The following is a 22,598-nucleotide window of genomic DNA, read 5'->3' on the forward strand; positions in this document are numbered from 1 at the left end:
ACCTGTCTGTTCTGTCCGTCTAATGTGTGTGTGTAAGACAGAGATAGCGACTTTTGCCTAGTTCAATCTACCGTATCATCACTTTGCTGTGGGCAGTGTGCAAAGCAGATGTTTTAGAGTCCGTTATGCTCATTTCCTGGGCGGAGAGCTCTCTGCTGTATTAGTGAAGTAACAGGAACAAGAAAGAAAAAAAAAAGGAAGAGAAGATATGAGAACAAGAGGGATAGTTGTTAGTTAAGAGAGTCTTTTACAACTCATATTGTCACCAACAGATTTGGTCTGGCAGAAAGAGTGTAAAACAAGAGTGAGCCCTGAGCCTGAAGGAGGTTGAGAGAGCACGTGAGAGAAAGAGCGAGAGAGAGAGAGAGCAGAAGAGGAGGTGTGAAGAGTGTCCTCATCAGGGCTTAAAGCATAAAAGTGGACGGGCAGTGAAGGAGAAGAAGAAAAGGAGGAAAAGAGGGAGAGGGAGTGGGAGTGCAACCCGATCCCAGGACTTACACACTGCCGGCAGTGAGAACGCTTGCCTCATAACTTCAACTACTGCTGTTGCTACTGACGCTCCGTTTTCATCCAACACTCATTGTTTTGGGCTGTTTTTCACTTTCGTTTCTAATTCTGTAGACTTTTCTCCAAAGACGATTTGTTTGACTGTTACATCACTGAGCTGAAAAATTACAAGGTATTTTCCAGAAGGATTTATTTACCTTTCATTTTCCTTACTGCTCAGGAGTGTGTGTGTGTGCATGTGTGTGTGTGTGTGTGTGTGTGTGTGTCTGAACGTGTGTGAAACAACGTGTTGCTGGAAAGAAGCATGCAGGAACACTTGGGGATTTTTGTTTTGTTTTGTTACAGCAGGCGACAACTTCATCAGCGGGACTTGAATTTATAATCAAGGTACTAATCACACCTTCTGAACCATGCACTTAAGATTCTGATGTAGACCTCTTTTCTGTTGAGCCTTGCACGATGATCTTACTATCAAGTTTCACATGCTTAAAGTGTTAAAGTGTTAGGATTACTAGCTGTGGCAACTCAGCATTTCTGTTTGTCTTCTCTTCTCCCTTTGCTCTTGCTATCTGATTTGTCTTCAGGCTGTATCAGAGCCACTGGGGGAATCTATCTAGGAAACAAGGGGTCATCAGATCAAGAGTTTCACTGTAGGACCAAAAGAAAACAACGGATGGTTGAGAGGTTTCCTAACGACGACCCGTGAAAAAGTATATATCAGAACCAACTAAGAAGCATTTAAGAAGCAGTAACTTGCACACAGTGCTTGTCATTGTGTCCATGTAGCAGTCGTTCTCCTAAGAGCAAGAAGTCTTCAGGACAGGGAGAGAAAGACGGGGATTTCAGCCAGACCTGTGGTCTTGAACAAGTACTCCTGTGTGTGTTTGCCAGCAGAGAAGCAACACTGAAACCTGCAACTGAAAGCTTGTGTTTGGAGCAAATGCTTATGTATTCGGTGTTTATTTGTGTTCCAGTGTGGCCCTGACATCACATGTGCTCAGACCCTGGGGAGCGCTGCTTTGCGTCCACCCTCTGAGTAAGTGTGTGTGGGAGAGACAGCAAGAAACAAGAGTGAGACAGATCGGCTCATTTGGCAAGGGCGAAGTGAGGGATAGTCACACACAAACTCTCCACCTTTGCATGTGTACTGTCTGGGTTCAGGAGACAAACAGACACTGTGTGTCCTGGGATTTCCCTCCACTAATACACCCCAGCATTCATTGAGACCAATATTACAGGTGCTTTCCATGAACTGTTTCATCTTCATCAGTAACATCAGGAAACATCCCAGTATCTCCTCACCAATCAGCAAGTGACTGTTTCATCGCTGTCACGCTTGACGTCGGCCTTACCTGTCACTTTTTAGCCGAGTCGTGTACATTTCTGAATTAGATCACCATCACCATGAGGCAACTTTGCTTGGCACTAGCTGTTGTTTGCTTGGCATCTGTAGCTGCTGCCATGTCCACCTGCAAGACTTTGGACCTTGAGGTGGTGAAGAGAAAGCGAATCGAGGCCATTCGTGGACAGATCCTCAGTAAGCTGCGCATGGCCAAGGAGCCCGAGCCTGAAGAGGATGACAAAGAAGATAACATCCCAGTCAGTATCATCTCACTCTACAACAGCACCGTGGAGACCACCACAGATCAGCAGAGCGAGCTGGTTCCTGCCTCGCAGCAACAGGAAGAAGAGGAGTACTTTGGCAAAGAGATGCACAAATTCGACATGGCTCACTGTAAGTACCTGACCTGCTAAATCCCTTTATTAGTGCTTATGTCGAGCGGTAGGAAGCGTCCATGTATATACCCATACAAGTAGTCCTTAATGAGCACAATATGTGGAAGTTGTCCAATGGAGTGCACTAGAAATGGCCATTGAAGGAAGAAATATAGAAAGGGCAGTACTGGTATGACATCTCAGAACACAATCACGCAATTCGGAAAAGCCACTTCACTGTTTCCCAGAGGCCAAAAAATAGAATTTGTGCCTGTTTTGTTGTGTCCATATTCAGCATTGAATTTCTTTGTCATGTCACAGTCCATGGTGGTTCTGAATGGCTCATATGAAAGCAGACACTCAGCGCTTTAAATTTGTAATTTTTCATAAGTATTTATTTTTTTTAACCTAGCCTACTAGGAGCAAATATTCATAGGAAAGTTCCGAAAAACAAAAACAGTTAGTTGTTTCCGCTCAAATGTTTTAATCTAGAAAGTAAATGATTATATCAAATCCAGCTCTGCTTTCTGAGACGTGCTTGTTCATAAAATTTGAAGACGTTATCTTCAACCACTAAAAATTCCGTGTAAGGATATCCAAACAGATATCTAAAAAGCAAATGTCTCCTGCTAAAAGAGTCATTTTATATCAGACTTTCGGAAGTAAAATAAAACGTTTGTTCATACTGATTGAAAACGTCCGATAAGTTGATTTCCATTCCCCTGGCAGAACGGAGCACCAATGTAATGGTAAAAAGGGTTAAGTAAAAGTAAGAGTAGCTGCCTGAGGTATCGTCCACGTCTTCCCCCATAAGATTATTAGCAGTTCTACTGTTGCCATTCACTTTTTCTATACAATTTACCTGTAGGCAGAGTAAACAGTCTAATAATAGTCAGTGGAGTCAAAACAATGAACAAACAAACTAAACTCAAGAAGCCAGCACACTTGAAGGAAGAATAGCAAGGAAATAGTACTATAGTACTTAAAGCATACTCAAGTAAAAGTTAAAAACACCCAGTTTAAACAACCTCATGAATTGCAATTCCTCAGAACAATAATCTGAGGATTTGTAGTTATTTACTTGACGCAACTTCTGTTCTGGCTCAGTGTGTACAAACCCACACTTGAGTCGTTCATACGTCTTATTAGGAACTGATGTACACTTTTCAAGTGAAAGAGGAAGTCCTTGATTGCCATGAAATGGCCATTTCAGCACCAAAATCGACATCGAAGGGCACCGACGTCTATTGACAGAGCAGTGAATGATCCTTTTAGCAAATGGGCTAAACTGTTTTAGGCTATAAGTGTGATATTTCCAGAGGAAAACTATTCAGAGCTTTAAACATTATAAGCAGAAATAATAACTTTGATAACTTGAAATAGCCTGACGCTCTGAACTAGCTGAAGCCTATGGAAAGCTACAGCAGTGCTTCCAGGAAGCAGTATGTTATAATATTTCACTGTACAGTTTATTAATGCATGCATTAATTAGCATATGGGGTTTTTCTTTTGCTAATTTGGCTCCTGAAATGGTAATAGACAGTGAGCATTTAGTAGTAGATTACTTACTGTGCAAATAATCAAATTATTGACCAGCTCCTTGGGTTTTTGAGTGTAGTCTTCCATCTCATAAAGCAGTAGTGTGAAATTAGCAGACTAATCTAAGCTGGGTTTCTGTTTTTATTAGAATTTAAGAGAATACATTTCATTATATTGGAGCTATTTAATATCTTTTTATAAGGCTTCAATTTTTTTTTACATATTTTTACCATTTAGAGCTGGATGTAAATAAATATTTAAAATGGTCCTAAGATAGAACCTTGTGGGACACCATATGGCACAATTTGTTTTAGCTAGGAATAATCTACATTTCCTGTGTCTTCCATTTTCCTATTTAATGTAAAAGCCAATAATCCATTTAATGTAAAAGCTAATAATCGAAATTGTGCTCAGACAGAAACAAGCGTTTAACTGCAACCAAAATTTTCTAAACAGGTGCTACGTTTTACGTTCACCATGTTCATTCACTCATTCAGCAGTAACTGCTGTATCATGGTCAGTGATGCTACTTTTCACTGCATATTTTGAGAATGAAGCCAACTAAGTTGATTAGAAAACACCGCAGGGAGGGTACAATCAAAAATTAGTGGCTGGATGGGATTGGGCATATTTAATATGGGAGAGGAAAAGGTTGGTCAAGAACAGATGCAGGAAGGGCCAGAATTCTTTTGGCAGTGGGCGGGAACAAGGTTTAAAGAACGTTTTCAGTGCACACCTCTACTGAATGCTAATTCTTGTGCTAATACAATTTTTCCCTCTTAACCAAAGCAGTAATCGGGTGTGAAAATTACTTGAATAATTGTACTTTGTTTCTATAGCTAAGTGTTATTTTGCGGGTATTTATACTTGACTCAAGTGTTGTGAATTAATGTCATTTTAACACATTGTCTATACGTTTACTTGAATATAATTTCTTTTCCACTTCTTCAAATATTATTAATTATTATCTGTCATAATTATAGGCAAAGTTCTTGACAAAATTTGCTGTTTCCCAAAACCCACATTAACACTGAGTCACAAACATCACACAATATTCAGAGAAGTGACTTCATAAAAAAAGGGGGAATAATAAGGGACCTAAGAGGGAACTTTGAGGGACATCAAGCTTTTGCAGAACTTTATTTCACATCCAGTATTACATACCATTTTTCTCAGTCAAAAATATTTGCTGTTATTTTCTTAAAGCATAGAAGGCACATGGTTGTTAAAATGTATTAGTCATCGAGGCACAGCAGCAATTAAATTAAACAGCAGTAGGGATCATTTGGAAAATGAATCACCTGGTGTGTGAATAATATGTAAGTTATATGATCGTAAATGGTCAAGAAATATTTTTTTAATAATGCTTTCTTGAAAATCCGGTGTGTTGGATTCACATTGGATCCATGATGGTAGATTAAATATTCATTGATGTCTAGTTTAGTCTACATTACAAATGCAATATATATATATATATATATATATATATATATATATATATATATATATATATATATATATATATATATATATATATATATATATATATATATATATATATCACTCAACCCGTTTAAAGAGAGCTAAAGATCGAGAAAATGTCGCCTGGTCTTTTTCCCCAGTTTTTAATTATCCCCTTTGGGCGAGTCTGACAACACTGTAGACTCAGATTCCTGCTCTTGGCTGACGGGAACAGAACCTGATATGGTCTTCTGCTGTTTGTAGTGCATCTTCATCAAGATTTGGCAAGTTCTGAGATGATTTTCTGCTCACCACGATTGTAAAAAGTGCATATTTCAGTTACCAGGAAATAGCCTTTCTGTCAGCTGGAACCTTCCAGTAAATCTGGCCAATGTATTCTGACCTTATTCATCAAGCCCACTCACTGGATGCTTTTTTTGTTTGTTTGTTTTTTACTTCATCCTGTCTGTGAAAATCCCGTCAGATCATCATCCCACCAGTTATCTGACAATAACTTCAAACACACGTGACCGGCAAATACTAATCTCTGGCTTTGTGTTAAAAAATGTTGCTCAGTCACTATTTGCTGGTGTTTAGTGTTTGCAGCGTAGTTCTTGTCTGTCCTGCTCTGTTTATTTTACGTCAATGATATACGAACACCAAATATATCAGGTTACGTCTGTACTGTACATGTCATATTTAACCAGATTATTGGTCTGCAATGCCATTTTAGGGGTTTACACAGGATACTTGTCATTTGGACAGCAGCTTTAATCTGATTTAGGATATCAAAGTACACTGGTTACATGACCACTTCAGTAATGCAGTAAGTGCCCAAATCAGATAAAGATCAGATTATTGGTGTGCGTGTAAACACACAGAGAAACAGAATCTTCTCGTTTTGACCTCATGATAAAGTCAGTTCTGCTGTTGCTTGCTTGTTACAATAACATACTACTACTACTACTACTAATATTAGCAATAATACTACTACTACTACTACTACTACTACTACTACTAATAATAATAATAATAATAGCAATAAATTATACCATGATATACTGTAATGCACACAAAAAACACCTTGTTCCTCTTTGATTTTTTCTTAATCCATTTCTTCTTCTTCTTCATCTTCTTCTTCTTCTTCTTCTTCTTCTTTAACTTCTTAATCTATTTCTTCTTTTTAATCTATTTCATCTCTTAATCTAATTCTTCTTCTTCTACTTCTTCTTCTTCTTTAACTTCTTAATCTATTTCTTCTTTTTAATCTATTTCATCTCTTAATCTAATTCTTCTTCTTCTACTTCTTCTTCTTCTTCTTCTTTAACTTCTTAATCTATTTCTTCTTTTTAATCTATTTCATCTCTTAATCTAATTCTTCTTCTTCTACTTCTTCATCTTCTTCTTCTTCTTCTTCTTCTTCTTTAACTTCTTAATCTATTTCTTCTTTTTAATCTATTTCATCTCTTAATCTAATTCTTCTTCTTCTACTTCTTCATCTTCATCTTCTTCTTCTTCTTCTTCTTCTTTAACTTCTTAATCTATTTCTTCTTTTTAATCTATTTCATCTCTTAATCTAATTCTTCTTCTTCTACATCTTCTTCTTCTTCTTCTTCTACTTCTTCTTCTTCTTCTTCTTTTTCTTCTTCTTGCACCGGCCATATTTAGCATATTTAGTTTTCTCTTCTTTTTTTTGCATGACTCTAAGAGTATCCATGACATTGGTGTGTATTGTTTGTGTTGTTGCTCCCATGTGTCAGATTGCTAATCAGGTTATGTTCAAACAGGCTCAACAGGCTCTTAGAACTGGCTAAAAACATCTAAAAAACATCTAAACATTCACCTACTTTGGGCATCTGCTCGTTTAATAGCTGCACCGGTCCTCATTTGAATTTTTTTTTCTTTTTTATGGCACTGCAAGCTGCTCTTCTAACTCATGAACCTGCTGTTAGCAATTTAGGTCCATCTGTTGATGGGTAAATAGTCGGTTTTTGAAGCTTGCCACCCGCCTTCTTTTTATCACCGCTCCTCGATTCCACTTTAACCACTTCAAACGAAAGGTGACATTAACACGAAGCCCTTGATCACAGATGTACAACGGCGAACAAAGGCATGGGAGACAGGGGGTTTAGTTCTGGCCCGAACCGTCATCACAGAGGAAAACTTTAAAATAATTGTTTTGAGAAGATGGGGTGGACATTCCCTTTGCCCTTTTTTTTCGTCTTATCTTTTTTTTTTCTTCTTTGGTCCTCTGAGAGAGGGGGCTTCCTGTAATTTGATCACTGGCCACCTTGGGCTCTCTCTCTCTCTCTCTCTCTCTCTCTGTCTCTCTCTCCTTCTCTCTCTCTCCCTCTGTTTGTGGCAGAGCTGTTTGCCAGGAAGGAAGGCTGGTGGTGCGTGCTGTGTGAGTCAGAATTAAACAGTCCCAGGGGGAGCAATGAATTTCCTGCTGACAAGCGATCTTGCGGACAGAACTATCATCTAGCCACTCTAGCAGTTTTTTCTCTGTAGGTTTATATGAGTGTAGGTGTGCTTAGTACGGGCCAATCTGTGGACAAGTGTGTGTGTGTGTGTGTGTGTCAGGAATTACTTTTAATATTATGCTTGATGTGAAAGCCTCAAACTTCTTCAGAGATTTCAGTTCAAATGAACCTTCACACACAGCTATTACCAAATAAGTGTGTGCTCTCTCTCTCTCTCTCTCTCTCTCTCTCTCTCTCTCTCTCTCTCTCTCTAACTACCCTGCACAGGAATTTATTGATGCACATACATGAGAATCTCTGCCTGCCAAAGCTAAGTTTAGCCGAATTGTTTTAGCCAGAAGCGTTCCAGCACTTCCCTAGTATTCACAAGAGGAATAAACTTGCTCCCTTAATAGCCATTTTCTCTCCCAAATGCGTTTTCACTGTTTTGCTCATTAAATGCAAAAAACACCCTCCAGGAGATCTGATTTATTGACCGCTGTCCTTAAGGAGGTTCACGCTTAGACGTAAGGCAGTTTATTTTTGAATTCCTTGTGTTGAAGACATGTGTAACGTATATATTCTTCTCTGGCTTCTCCATCCACAATGTATTTATAACAAGATCTTGTAATCAACACACCATCAACAGATGACTCAGAAGAGTTCATTTACTTAGAAATTCTATTAACTTGACTAACATCAGATAAAAAACCACTGTTAAAACCACATCTGATGCTGTTGGTTGATATTTTTATTCTTGTACATTTGCACAGTGTTGCACAGTGGCTTATTTTGTACGTTTGATCCAAGGTAGCTTGGGCTTGACGATCCATGCTAGTGTTGGCCTGATTGCTAGTTGTGATCGTAGATGTGATCCTAGAATGATATCCTTTCATGTTCGAGCATTATTTTAGATGTTTCAAGGCCCCAATTCCCAACAGGCATCCTCTAATACCAAATATAGTAAACAGGAAAGGTGTAACTCATTAATTCAAACCAAAAACCACTACACTTTCATATCCATCTTGTGTACTTTCATGTCATTCATACAGTAATTGGACAATGTCTTCTTCAAAGGCATTTTGTGGTGGTGATGGTGGTAGTGTGTGGAAGGCAGGGGTACAGGGAATGGGTGTTAGAATAAATCATCCACATTTTTCACTATCATTACACTAGAACTCTATTTCACTAGTAATCAACAAACCATCAAAAGATGACTCGTCTTCTCAGCAATCCTTGACTAATATCAGCTTGAAAACCACCGTCTAAACCACTTCTGGTGCTGCTTTTAAGATTTGACAGATTTCTTTTTTGTCCATTTGCACAGTGTGAATGAAAATGGAAAGAAAAATATCAACTTAAAAGGAAATACAGGGTGTTTGACTCAACCAACCAGACTCATACTAATAGTATGTGCTGGAAAGAAATCAGTCCCAGTCTCACTACTTAATATATCATTCACTTAATACAATCAATTTCTTAATTGCTAGACTGAATGATGTAGAGCGAGTGGGATCAATTCATCTAGTATTAATATAAACCAATTACACTGAAGTCTAATGAGGATGTTGGGGGAAGGAAATACAGTATTATCATATTATTAAATTTAGGTATTTACACATGTATGGTAGAATAGCACAGTGGTGATGTGAATCTTGTATAACACCAGCGTTGTGGGTTTGATTCTCAGCTCAAATCATGTTAGATGTATAAAACTAATTGTATTAATGTTACTCAATTCGGTCACATGGAACCGATAAACAAATTCAAAGAGCTTTTTTTTTTTTTTCAGTGTGTATTTTTCTTATCATTAATGGAGATTATTTGCACCAAAAATACCAAATAATCTGCCATTACCATTTTTTAAAAAAAATCTTGCTTAGCCACGCTAGCTCATTTATATCTAAGTCACCCCTGGCCGATTGGCCAAGATAAAATAAGAAGTTTGGTGTCCGTGCCTTTGGTTTTGCGCTGCAGCCATGGGGGAAGAAAATCAACCTGAAATTGATATCCATAAATTTGTTTTTGCCTCATGCTGCACAAGTTGGTTTTGAAGATAGGATGATTTACTATAATTTATCATTTTAGTACCTGCTGCTTGATGGTATCATTTAGAAACCATGAAGGACTACAATTTGGACTACAATTGCTCTGATAGATTTATGACTGCTTTAGTTTTGCACTCAAGTTGAACAGTTCATAACTTCAACAAAATATCTAATTACTAATTGTACCATACAGTACATGTTTCTAGAAGGGAAATGATTTATAATCACACTATCTGGTGTCTATAAGGATAGGTTTCCGTTTTTAAGTTTCTCAGGGACTTTTTCCTTGCCAATTTTTAAATGAATTTATACATGATTTTTTATTTATTTCAGTATAGCTGCCTTGCGACAGTGTTCATACAAATAAAATTGAATTAAACTGAATAAACAGGAAGCCGAATGTTGTAATGTTATGGGGCCGCCATCTTGGAAAACATTAGTTCAAAGTGTAACGTGATATGGATGATACTAATAATTCTGTTAACTTAAATCTGGAAAAACAAACAAAAAGAAAAATTGTACAAAAATATTGTCACGTAGCTTAAGAATGTGCTTAAAGGCAAGCAGAGATGTTTCGTTTATTTGTGGTTCCAATTGTATAAATTAGATTTTCTATGAACTGTTCCTTTAAGCGGTTATAGTACACTTGCTTTAGCCTGCACACATGCCAATGGTCTTAGTATTAAATGCCTTTCTGAATAAAAATAGAAGCCAGATTTTGGTATGTTGAAGGGGAGAATGCCACGTATGCCCGGGAATACCTTTCCTGAAATGGCATGAAAAAAGGGCTATGGAAATAGCTTCGGAAGTAAGTGTACATTTGCCTCTATTCATTGATATTCAAGTTTTATATATGAACTGAAGGAAAGTTTGACAGTATTGACATCATGACAGCTGGAACAGAGCACACTCAACCCTTAACAAACTATTTGGAGCGAGGCCATTCAGACGTCCTTCACTTCTCCTCTTTTCTTTTTTTTTCATATCGTGTCATTACCTCTGAGAGATTTCGCTGAGCACAGCAAGGGTGTAAGAGCCACCAAGGAGCAACTGAGTTCACAGGAAAGAGAGCAAGGCAGATGGATGGATGAATGGATGGATAGGAGCAGTGTGCTTTGGAGGCTGGTATTTAAGCTTGCTGGAACGTGGCTGCGCCCGTCGGTAATGATAGGTCTGCCATTGTGCCTGTTAGGACAGCTGTCCTGAGCTTACCTGAACGTGTGCCTACACACACACACACACATAGACATACACAAACTCCCTCCACCTTCCCACCAACAAAAGGATCTCTGTCTTCTCTGAATTTTCCATTCCTGCAAATACATACAGCTCTTTCTAAACCTAAAAAAAAAATGCCAAGTAGTATGGATCAGTCTTTCCCAACCCAGTCCTTAGGGCACCTCATACCACATGGTCCACATTTTTTTGCTTTCTCCCGATGCTGAACACACCTGAACCAGGTATTTAGTGGGAGTGAAATAAAAGAGAGCAAAAATGTGACAGGAGCCTGAGGACAGTTTGGAAACGCGAGTACGGATATTAATTTCAGACGGGATTCAACATATATAGGCCTTATAATGTTTGTGGATTCAGGAGGGATTTTGTCAGCTGGCAGCAGTACGTCTCGCGCCATCAGTGAGTCACTGTAAAGTGTAGGCGCAAAATAATTTAACCAATTACAGTGGATTTCAATAGCCCGAATTGTGCGTGTTGAGGCAGTCTTTATGCATGGTGGATGACTGTTGTGTAATTGGCGTATTATGAAGGATGACAGTGGTGTATGGGGCTGGCCGGTTAATGAAATAAATCAGCATGTGCTGAGTGTGTGCAGTAATTACACACACACACACACACACACACACACACGAAGCTACTAAGGACACAGAAGATATTCAAGGGAAATTCCCACCATGAATGTGTCATATGTAGTCATATGTAGTGATAATTATTTTATAGCACATTATTAGAGCATTTTAGTGGGTTATTAGCATCAAAAATAGAATTGTAAAGACAATTATACTGATTTTTTAATATGCACTTCAGAGATTCAAAGAAAATGTCAATGTCATTGTCGGTAGTGTTTAGTCAACCAGGAAGGTGATGACAGAGTGAAACTGAAAACCAGAAGTAATGTGTTAATTTACCCACAGAGCTCAGTGCTGAACGAAACTTCAAAAAAAAAAAAGAAAATCCAGTGGTTAGTGGATGGCTTCATTGTAGCTGCATTTGTACTTTGCACTATTAATACATATTTAACACATACAGTATACAGCGGTCCATTCTGTCTGCTACTGATTCATTACTAATGAACTCTAACACAGGACACACCGAAGGTCCACTGCAGCTATTTTCAGGACGGTCGTTTCACAGGGAGTGGCAACAGGTGTGCTTGAATACAGGTCACTTAAGTTGATTAACACAGCTGAATGTAGTGCTGCAGCAAGTATGCTTTTTGATGTGTGTTTCATGTTTCATGTCAAGCACAAGGTCATGTAACAGCTCGTAGCTCCTGCATTTGGATTTGTGTGTGTTTGCAAATTGATGAAATTTTGTTTCACTTGTTGACTAAGTGAACAAAGGGAAGTGTATTAGTGATTAGTGCTACTGTACATCAGGTACTGTACATCTGAGGTGGCAGTGCTACTGTACATTAGGTACAGTAGCACTGCCACCTCAGAGCTCCAGGGATCCTAAGAGCTCAAAATATCGAGCTGTCTGTCCCGAACCCCCAAACAAGCTAGTAGGCGAGCTGCAGACTCAAAAGTGCTCTATAGGTGTGAGTGACTGTGCTGTGAATGTGTGAATCCATCCTGACCCTGATCTGGATAAAGCAGTTACTGAAGATGGATGGATGGATGGATGGATGGATGGATGGATGGGTGGATGGATGGGTGGATGGATGGGTGGATGGGTGGGTGAATGGGTGGGTGAATGGGTGGGTGGATGGATGGATGGATGGGTGGATGGGTGGGTGGATGGGTGAATGGATGGGTGGAGGGATGGATGGGTGAATGGATGGATGGATGGATGAATGAATATGGTCCTAATCCATATTTCTTGTAAAAATTCAACATGAAAAATTTGTATTTCTACTCTGTAGAGTTGAAAAGTCATTTGAAAATGATTTCTAAAGGCTCAGCGAGTGGGTTTGTTCAACAGTCACTAATACTTATGTAAAGAACAAACATTGATATTTAATAAGGTACAAACAAACTAAACAACCAAAACTTCCTCACCCTGGCACCTGATATTCGAGAGCTGCTAGTTAATATCTGGGTTTCCCAAGTAACAATTCAACATAGATTTTCTGCTAATTAAACCTTCTGCTGCTTTTTGTTTTTTATTTTATTTTTGTTTGTTTATCCATTTAAACTTTAATCAAAATGTTTAATATTACGTATAACCACTCACCATTCACCAATCCTCATTTTATTTCCTTAATTAAGAGCAAAATATTTAGCACGATCATTTATTTTCATTAAATGATTGGAAATTAAATAGAAATAATGTACGCAATACTAAGCACAATCATTTATATTTTCATTTTATTTAATTTTCATTTTAAAAATCGGAAAGGGCAATAGATGGAAAAAATATCTGTAAAGATTTTTACTGAAATTAATTTAATTGAAATGATATAAATAATAAAAAATAAAAAAAATTAGAAAAAATAAATAAAAACAATGTTTTAATGCTTTTAATAAAATGATTTTTGATTCAAAAAACAAAAAAAATAAATACATTTTAGAAATAAAAAAAATGCTAATAAAACTAAATAATTTCATAATGTATTACATATTCCCCAATTCTGTAAATACAACAATGCAGAAAATGTGATTTCTTTTAATATCGTTGCAGAAAAAAAAACTGCGTGGGTGCAAAAATGAAGCGTGTGAAAATCATGTGCATGTTTATGAAAGAAGCTCCAGAATTTCGACATCCTAATTGCACAACTGATCTCAAATGATGTCAAAGATGATGTGACTTATAGCAAACAGTATGACTATTGCAGTGTATCGACATATGCACGAATTTATTGGAATAGAAGTGTATGGACTGTATTGCCAAGTTTGTGTGTCTGTGTGTGTGTGTGTGTGGGGGTGTGTGATTAAGTGTTTGAGTGGGAAATTTCAGAGACAGACAGGCTGGAACAGATATGTGCATTTGTTGATTGCTAACCCTAAAGAGTTCTTGTTACTTTGGCTTTGTTTTTAGCTTTTGCTTTAACATACAGCATGTTATATATGTTTGCACCATATTCTGATATTTCTTTCTTTCTTTCTTTCTTTCTTTCTTTCTTTCTTTCTTTCTTTCTTTCTTTCTTTCTTTCTTTCTTTCTTTCTTTCTTTCTTTCAGCCCTTTGTTATTATTAAAAAAAAAATAATCAGCTGATACATATACAGCACATGATACTCCAGACCTAACATTGCCCTGCTTGGGTAAATTACAAGTCCTCAGTGGCAATATCTGCACAATTAATTGCAACGGCTGCAATGTTCGACATAACAGTAATATGGTAAATTGCACACTCCACTCAGCAGGTGGCTAGTGTGAACTACCAAGTGCGCCGTAGCCTACTATCAGAGTCCTTGCTACAGGTGCTTTTCATTGAGCGATGTGTGCAGCAGGATGTCCACTCCCTCCACCCCACCCTTTTCTAGTAGCTCGTTGTGGTTGCTGGGAAGTGAGTCAGACACACATTCCTAATTATTTACAGCAGTAAATGTAAGTCCATACTTGCTGACTTAGAAGCTTTTGGCTGATGCGCTGTAACATTAACGTCAGGGGTGATCAAACTCAAGAAAACGATCTTAAGACTCAGGTTATTCTTAATATCTTACTTGACCCTGGCATAACCATGCCATATACTGTACATAATGTCAGATTCTGTCATAAATTGTATGGTAGCTTGTAACACAGACACGGTAACGTGTGATCTCGACACGTGATATTGGTAGGTTCTTGACCCCATGCGATAAGACCGACAATCGTGTCAAATGCTGTACATAAAGACCAGATGTCTTTAAAAAGTGTTGTAATAAATTGATATGACAGTTTATAATGCAGGGTGAAGAATAGGATTTTGACACTCAATATTGATATATCATGCACTCTGCGTCATAAGACTGTCATAATGACATATATGTAATGCCAGATGTCATATGCTGTCGTAACATGGCATGGGAGATTATAACACAGAACACAAAATGTGTATTGACTAATATCTTGATGCTCGATATTAATGTGTAATGTGTGTGTAATAAGATTGATGTAACGTGTCATATTAGTAATGCCAGATGACAAGTGTGATAGATCATAACACAGGGCCAAAGAACATGCTAAGAATAAGATCTTGATAATCAGTACTGATAGACTCTTGACCCTATCATAAGACTGTCATGTCATATATGTAATGCCGTATACTGTCGTAACTTGTCATGAGAGATAATAACACAGAACAGTGTTACAATACTAATATCTCAAAACTCACTAGTGATAGAGTCTTTCCCTGTGTAAGGTGTGTAATAAAAATAACATATACTAAATGTCAGATAGACAATCATGTCATATGTCATACACCTGTTGTCATATGTCATGCATTATAAATAATCATTGCCATTTATAAAACATGGCCAAGTAACGTGAAAAGTTGAACTTTTGACATGCAATATAGATACTTTCTTCCTTCATGTGACATAAGACTGACATAGCTGTGACATACATTGTATACTTAATGCTAGATGTCACATTTTGTCATAAATTACTACAGTGGTTTATGCCGTAGGGTCACGAAATGTGTTAAGAATCTTATCTCGAATCTTGATATTGATAGATTTGTGAGTATGTGCCATAACAATGATATAATCATGTCATATACTTGACATATAATTGTATATGACTTAAAATATCACACTACCATTACTGAATAATTAATATTTATTAGAGTATAATTCTGCATGATACTAACTAAGAGAAATTTCTCTTTATTGCAGGGGCCAGTAATTATACAGATAAAAAGCAGCTGTTCTTTAATGTGAGTAAAATGAAGCAGAGCATCAAGGACTACAAACTCCTGACACAAGCCAAGCTCAGGCTGCGTGTGAAAGATCCCACAATCCAAAGCGGCATGTCTCAGAGACTGGAGATCTACAAGGGTCTGGGCAGTTCTGCTGAATACCTGGATTTCTATGACATCTCTAACGATTTGCTAAACAAATGGATTTCCATCGACATAACAGAAACGGTCAAAGAGTGGCTCCAGTCTTCTGGTAAGTGATTTAGCCGCTCTAGCATCTTATTAAGCACGCATGAATTGTATGTATGGGTTACTAAAGGAAGCAGTGTTAGCAATTTGGGTGAGAATTAGCTTAATTCAGCACCTCCAGAGTAAAGATGCAGACAGCCAACAACATACCGAGTCCAATTAGCTGATCCTCTGCCACAGTGATATATTTATTTACTCTCTGAGTTAACATTATGCTATTCCGGGTATCAGGTGATGGTACTTGTGTACTGGGGACATTCTGCAAACTTTTATTACACAATGGCTTTAGTAAAAGGTTCATTTCAAATGATTTCCACTGGACCATAATAACTATAATAATCTACTCTTTGACAGAAAACGAACAAGGATTTGAGCTGAGGCTGTACTGTGGATGTAGGATGCCTGTGGAGGACTTCAAATTTTCCATCTCAGGTTTGATCATTTATTTTGCAAGCCAAATGTTTACACCACATGGTTTAAGACAGCCCCATTATATGTATATGACACGTTGCCACAAACCTAAAACAAAAAAATTAAATGCAAATCTAAGAATTTAGGGAATTTAGAGAATTTTAAGAAAAAAATACGAAGCAGTGTATATTGGTCCTTCAACAAGCCCCAAAAGAAAGTGTTACTAAAATTGTTTGTGCATTGCACCAATCATTAGGCTCGGATTTCCTTTGGAAGAAGAAATTTCTTCTTATTCACCTTTGTGTACGTGAAATGAATTAGCAGCATGAACTTGAACATGGTTTAGATCAAAGCCCAAGACAGGTCCAGGTACAAATGCTAGTCAGTCCAAGACACATCCAGGTCAATAGACAAAACATCTCTGCTCAACAGCCACGTGCTGATTTGAATGTAGTCCAAAACCAGACCTTTTTTTTTTTTTTTTTTTTTCACCAGCCTTTGTACTACTAATAGTGTAGACCTACCTAGTGGGTGAAAATTGGTTGTTGTTTTTGTTCTTCTTTGTCATCTTTTGGTTGCTTTGTGTTTGGGGTCACCACAGCAGATCATCTGGTCCACACATGCCTGATGCCCTTCCTGACACAACCCTCCTATTTTATCCCGGGATTGGGACCGGCAATGAGAGCTAATCCCTCATTGGCTGGGTTAGTTTCCTGCCCAGGAATCAAACCCAGGCCACAGCAGTGAGAGTGCAGGATCCTGTCACTGGACCTTGGGTCAAAATTGTTAAATGACGAAAATCTGGGGGAATAAATAAACTATATGGCCAAACGTATTGGTATTGGGCATAAAACACAGATCTTGGGCTGTTTAGAACTCTCTAGTGAGCAATGCAACAGTGGATATGTAGTCTACTGTTTCATGGCTTAGTTGTTGTTGCTTCATTTCACAAAATTCGTACTTACAGTTGACCAAGGCAGAGATATTAGGGCAGTAATTTTTACATATTGATTTGTGGCATTCATTTCTGCGACAGTACCAGGTTTAAAGCAAAGAACATGAATAAACATCTTTAAGAATGCAGCCATTCTGTGGTAGAATAATTGTAATCCTCGCACACAATATTTCTTAAAAGAAAAAATTGTTGGCTGTCATGTGAGTATGGTGGCATTTATACACATTACATGTCTGTATGTGTATCCCCAGGTTTGACAAGTTTTAGAGGAGACATAGAAACTCTTGGCGGCTTAATGCCCAAGCCGTACATTCTGGCCATGTCTGTTCCTTCTGACGGTCATAGCCCCTCTTCACGCAAAAAGCGGTCACCCACACCAGAACCAGCATGTGATGAGTGAGTCACTTTCTCTCATACTTTCTCTCACGTCTGTAAAAACCTTTTATCATTACCACTCTGTATCTTTTCTCTCATTTATCTCTCTCTCTTGTGCAAATTCTGTGACTTTACTTATGAGTTGTCTCGCAAGATTCTACATTTTTTTTTACATTTGGTTTTTCTGCTAGAAAAACCGAGACGTGCTGCATGCGGAAACTCTACATCGATTTCCGGAAGGATCTCGGCTGGAAGTGGATCCACAAGCCTAAAGGATACTTTGCCAACTACTGCATGGGCTCGTGTGCCTACATCTGGAACGCTGAGAACAAATACTCACAGGTAGGAAGAAATTTGCTGTCCAGCGTCTATATTTTAGGATTTAGGATTTTTTTTTATTTTTTTATTTTTAATTTTCTATCACAGGTAAAAACATGTCAATGCAGTTACTCATTTTAGGGATCACATATCATCCAGAAACAGGATATTAAATATGTACCCATCTCAAAGTGTTACTTAGAAATCATTATTCATTCATTCGATTAGTTTAATATATATATATATATTTGACATTTTGATTGTAAATTTGCTGATATGATAGTTAAAAGTTAAATTGTAGATACGTACAAACATATTCTTCAAAAGGATAATAACTACATACTTTTTAGCCGGTGTTCACTGATGAGCAAGCATTTCCCAGAACAACATTCCAGCACTTTCCTTCTTCCTGCCTTGGTCATTTCCTGAACTTGTTTCCTGTTGAACATTATGTTGAGGCAATGTGTTTGTTGTGGAAAAGTTGAAAATACTGTTTGTGTATAATCATGTGCTGCTTTAAAACTATTCTAATAACATCTAATACATTTGAATAAACTCAAAATGAAGTACAAATATAGATGTTCTGTTAAAAATCTAAGTAAGAGTAGAAAAAAAAAAAGAAAACAGGTTGCTACTTTATGTACTCAAGTCTTAAAACTGAAACCGAATTAACCTTTTTAAAAGTTTTCCATATGAAAATTAATTCAGTCGTGTTCTCATGCCAAAGCTAACTCTTGTTGCTGATTCTTTTCAAGATGTCAATTTGCCAGAGAAAAAGTTTGCTGATCATATAAATGATAAATTCACTGATATACACTGTGATAACGAATTAATCAGAAGTAAAGTATCATGTAAATAACTAATTTTATTTGCTTCCCAGCCAGTTTTATGCTAACTTCTGGAATTGATGCTAGTCTAATCCAGCATTTGCAATGAAAACCGGCCAACTTAGCTAAATAATGTAGCCGTTTAGTGTTTTTTGAGGCGAAATTTACCTCAAAAACATGCTACAGAGACAAAGAAGACACCTAAATTTATACTAATTGTTGCTTTCTACACTATATTGAAACATTATATTGAGGTAGGGCCGGGGAACGCCTAATCCTTAAGATCCGCACTGCAGTCTATAGCATTAACACCACTGTGTAGCATGAGAAGTTAGAGATTTTAGTTATTTTCCACACTGATGAAGTTGATTAGATGCTTAAATATATACAGACTGATGTAAAGCATACAGTCATTGGCTGGATGCGAGTAAAAGAGAGCTTCGTGATCTGTAATTAGTACTTCGAAGATCTGAACTTAAATGTCAGGTGTGAAATTTACTTTTTTTTGGATATGTATTTAAGTTAGAGAATAAACAAAGTAAATTCGAGGTAATACTCAAGTATTCTAAAGAAGTACAATTACTCAACTATTTTCCAAACCTGCCGGAACATTTCTTATTAATTGCTATGTTTTGAAAGAAAATTACCAAAGTGTTAAACAGGATCTGGAATGGCGTCCTAACCCCATCTCTAGCAAAAGCTGGTATGCGAACTGACAGTTCTTAATCCTGGACTGAGATGCGAAGAGACTCGAGCATTAGAGCGTTGCATTTGTTGAAAACCACACCAATGAGGCATTCAAGGCATGTTTCAATAAATGAGTAATGCTGTCCTGTAAATCTGTACATCCTGGGATTCATTCCAAAACTTTTGCAAGCGCATGCATATGACTGATGTGAGGCGTGATGAGAAGACTGATGGATTGCTTTAATAAGGTTCAGTCTTTAAACCTGGATTGTGTCAATACATGTTGCGTGTCTACAGACTGAAGTGGAAATTCAGTGTTGGGATGTTTTATTTTTTTGTAAGTTTCTTGCTTCTCTGTTCTTTACATATCCATCATATAGCTGTTCATACACAGTGAGGGCTGAGTGGTTGGCAGATTAGATAGGAGGCTTGATAGAAGTTTTAAAACTAAAACACGGAAGCTCAAGCTTATTCACCTTTCTATTCATTCCATTTTTACCTTTGTTTCTTAAATTTAGTTTATTTATATGCTCGGTCTAAGGAGGAGTAGGCCTCCTTGGGCTTCATTTTACTGCAAGCTGTTTACTATATATAACCGTGTACGTGACAAATAAAATCTTGAATCTTGCGGCTAAAATCTAATCCAAATTCAAATGGATTTGTCTCATACATAACTACATACAGTATGACATGCTTTTATTATCATCAATAGAGGCTATTAGAGCAAAAGGGATTTAGCAAAATGTGGAGCAAAGAAAAAAATGTAAGAAAAAGAAAAAATGTAACCCATTCATTTAAACAAAAAACACTAAACCTACAATTCTGTCATTTGTCCTTTTGTATAATGTGTTTAGCCTGTCAATTTTAATTTGTCTGTTAAAGGCATATGTGTGTGAATCAAGCTGTGTGAATCTACACTCTGGGGTAGAAAGAGCTCAGCCCCAGCCTTGTGTATTCATTCCTTTTTGTGTAATGAGCACTTGTAGTTTACTTACACGGAAAAAAAAATCCACTTTACGAATTTGTCAACAGCACATAATCTGATGTGGATACCAAAAATAAATCTTTATATTAACCTTTATGATACTGACATCTGAGAAGAGGTGGAGTACAATCAGGAAGTACAGCAGTGACAAACCAGGGGGCGAATCAGGACTAGAATCGCATATGCACTTGCATCATTGTCAATGTAAACAAAAAGTCACACGGAGGGAAACCAAAGCAAAACATAAACTATCTTTGTCACGCTGACGGAAAGCACCACACTTCGACATGTCAAATGACAACGACAAAATGCATGCATCAGTAGGTTCCAATTATAATATAATAAACCGTCTTGAAATTTTAATTCAAATGAGCACTCTCTAGTTCCTTATTTTCTGCTTCCTTCCTCATGTTTTACCTTCTGCTGATCTCTCGTTGTGTCACGCTCATACATACTGCTCAAATACTCTCTCTAAACTAAACCCCTCTCCGTTTTTCTCTACAGATTTTAGCTCTTTACAAGCATCATAACCCCGGTGCTTCGGCTCAACCGTGCTGTGTACCTCAAGTCCTGGAACCTCTTCCTATCATGTATTATGTGGGCAGACAATACAAGGTAAGAAATATCTCAAATCTTGTTTAGACTAATATGATGATTATAGAAGATGATTATTGAATCGATGTCTCTTTTCTGTTCAGGTGGAGCAGCTGTCCAACATGGTAGTGAAAAGCTGCAAGTGCAGTTAAAGGTTTTTGAAGTTCCTTCAACTCGAGTTTTCTCTCCTACACACACATACACACACACACACAGTGATGGGGACTGAAGGTCTCTGAGTGAGAGAAAGGACCTAAAGAAGAGAAGCAGACCAAGTAATGAAAATGAGTAAAGAAGACTTCTGAATTCTAGTCGTCAACGACAACCTAGTAGATGTACAACAACAACGCCACCACCAACAACCAAAATGTATACTTCATTTCATTTTAGAATTCATTTCACTGTTGTATTACTATTAATTTATTGTCGCATAGGACAAACTGCCTAAATTTTATCATGTCTCATAAAACTACATGGCAGAAATACACTGCTGATTTATTTCCATATGGTGCTGTTGGAAAAAAAAAAAAAAGGGACTAGCAGCGTCCACCCGAGGACAGTCCGTCCAGTGTTCTGGAGAAAGTATATAAATGAATGTGCTTACCAGCAAATACCGAGATGTTTGCACTAATTCGTGGACACTGAATCCCTAGAGGACAGCAACGTGGACCACAAGGACAGTTGACCTCGGGTTCTTCGGAAACTACTTTTAAAAATAAAGACAGATCCTTCTGTCGTTATTCTGGACAGCTATATGTGAAACCCCCCCTGCTAATAAAGGGGGCTTTACCTTGACTCCTTGACTGAAGGTTTCATTGTGCTGCCGATCCTGTGATTTTAATTCTGTATATTTCTAACATGTACTTAGTCAAACTCAAAGAGCGAAACTTTCTTATTCTACACATCTAGTCAGAGTATCATTTAAGACATCTAGATACCTGTATGCATGAAGCGACACAAAGAGGGTAGGGGTTTGCACGACTACTAATTTTTACTAGTTGACTAGTAAAACGTATTTGACTAGTCGTCTTTTCCAGGTGAAGCGTAAGACTTTCAGGATGTCTCTATTTCAAGGGTTTTTTTTTTTTGTATGTCTTACAGAAGGCTTCATAATGCTTTTTAATGAACAGCCTACAATGTGAGGCAAAATTTCCAGCCTCACTTAGTCCAGTCACGATTTTGTGATCGTAGAAATTAATACAAAATCAATATCTGAGGTATTTTGAGGAAAATTCCTGCAGATTTTCCACAAATTTGGGCCAAGACGCATACATTCACCCAAAGCCATCTCTGATTCACGTGCATCAAACATATCATAGAAAGTTATTATATATGTTTCTTCACTGGTAGGAGTTTAAAAGGAGTATCCTGTGCTTGCAATTACACCCAAAAATAGCAAAAATCTGCCGGGTCCTGAAGGGAATGATTGGTGCAATACATGCAGAAAA

At 37.5% G+C, this 22,598-nt stretch overlaps 1 protein-coding gene across 7 annotated transcripts; it reads left to right on the plus strand.

Moving 5' to 3' along the window:
• The first annotated feature begins 175 nt into the window (after nt 1-175).
• Nucleotides 176-22,246, plus strand: tgfb1a (transforming growth factor, beta 1a). Of its 7 annotated transcripts, none has more exons than XM_058418752.1 (10): nt 176-510; nt 622-679; nt 853-894; nt 1,092-2,242; nt 15,727-16,002; nt 16,353-16,430; nt 17,616-17,760; nt 17,931-18,081; nt 21,061-21,171; nt 21,255-22,246. In XM_058418752.1, exons 4-10 carry the CDS (start codon nt 1,912-1,914, stop codon nt 21,300-21,302), a joined length of 1,140 nt encoding a protein of 379 aa, XP_058274735.1. In that variant the 5' UTR covers nt 176-510; nt 622-679; nt 853-894; nt 1,092-1,911; the 3' UTR covers nt 21,303-22,246. The 7 variants fall into 7 exon arrangements, with proteins under 7 accessions (XP_058274735.1, XP_058274738.1, XP_058274734.1 ...); XM_058418755.1 differs by having other exon boundaries at nt 856-894; XM_058418751.1 differs by having other exon boundaries at nt 176-679.
• The last annotated feature ends 352 nt before the right edge of the window (nt 22,247-22,598 follow it).

Source organism: Hemibagrus wyckioides, linkage group LG20 (genome assembly GCF_019097595.1).
Source record: "Hemibagrus wyckioides isolate EC202008001 linkage group LG20, SWU_Hwy_1.0, whole genome shotgun sequence".
Lineage (NCBI taxonomy): Eukaryota > Metazoa > Chordata > Actinopteri > Siluriformes > Bagridae > Hemibagrus > Hemibagrus wyckioides.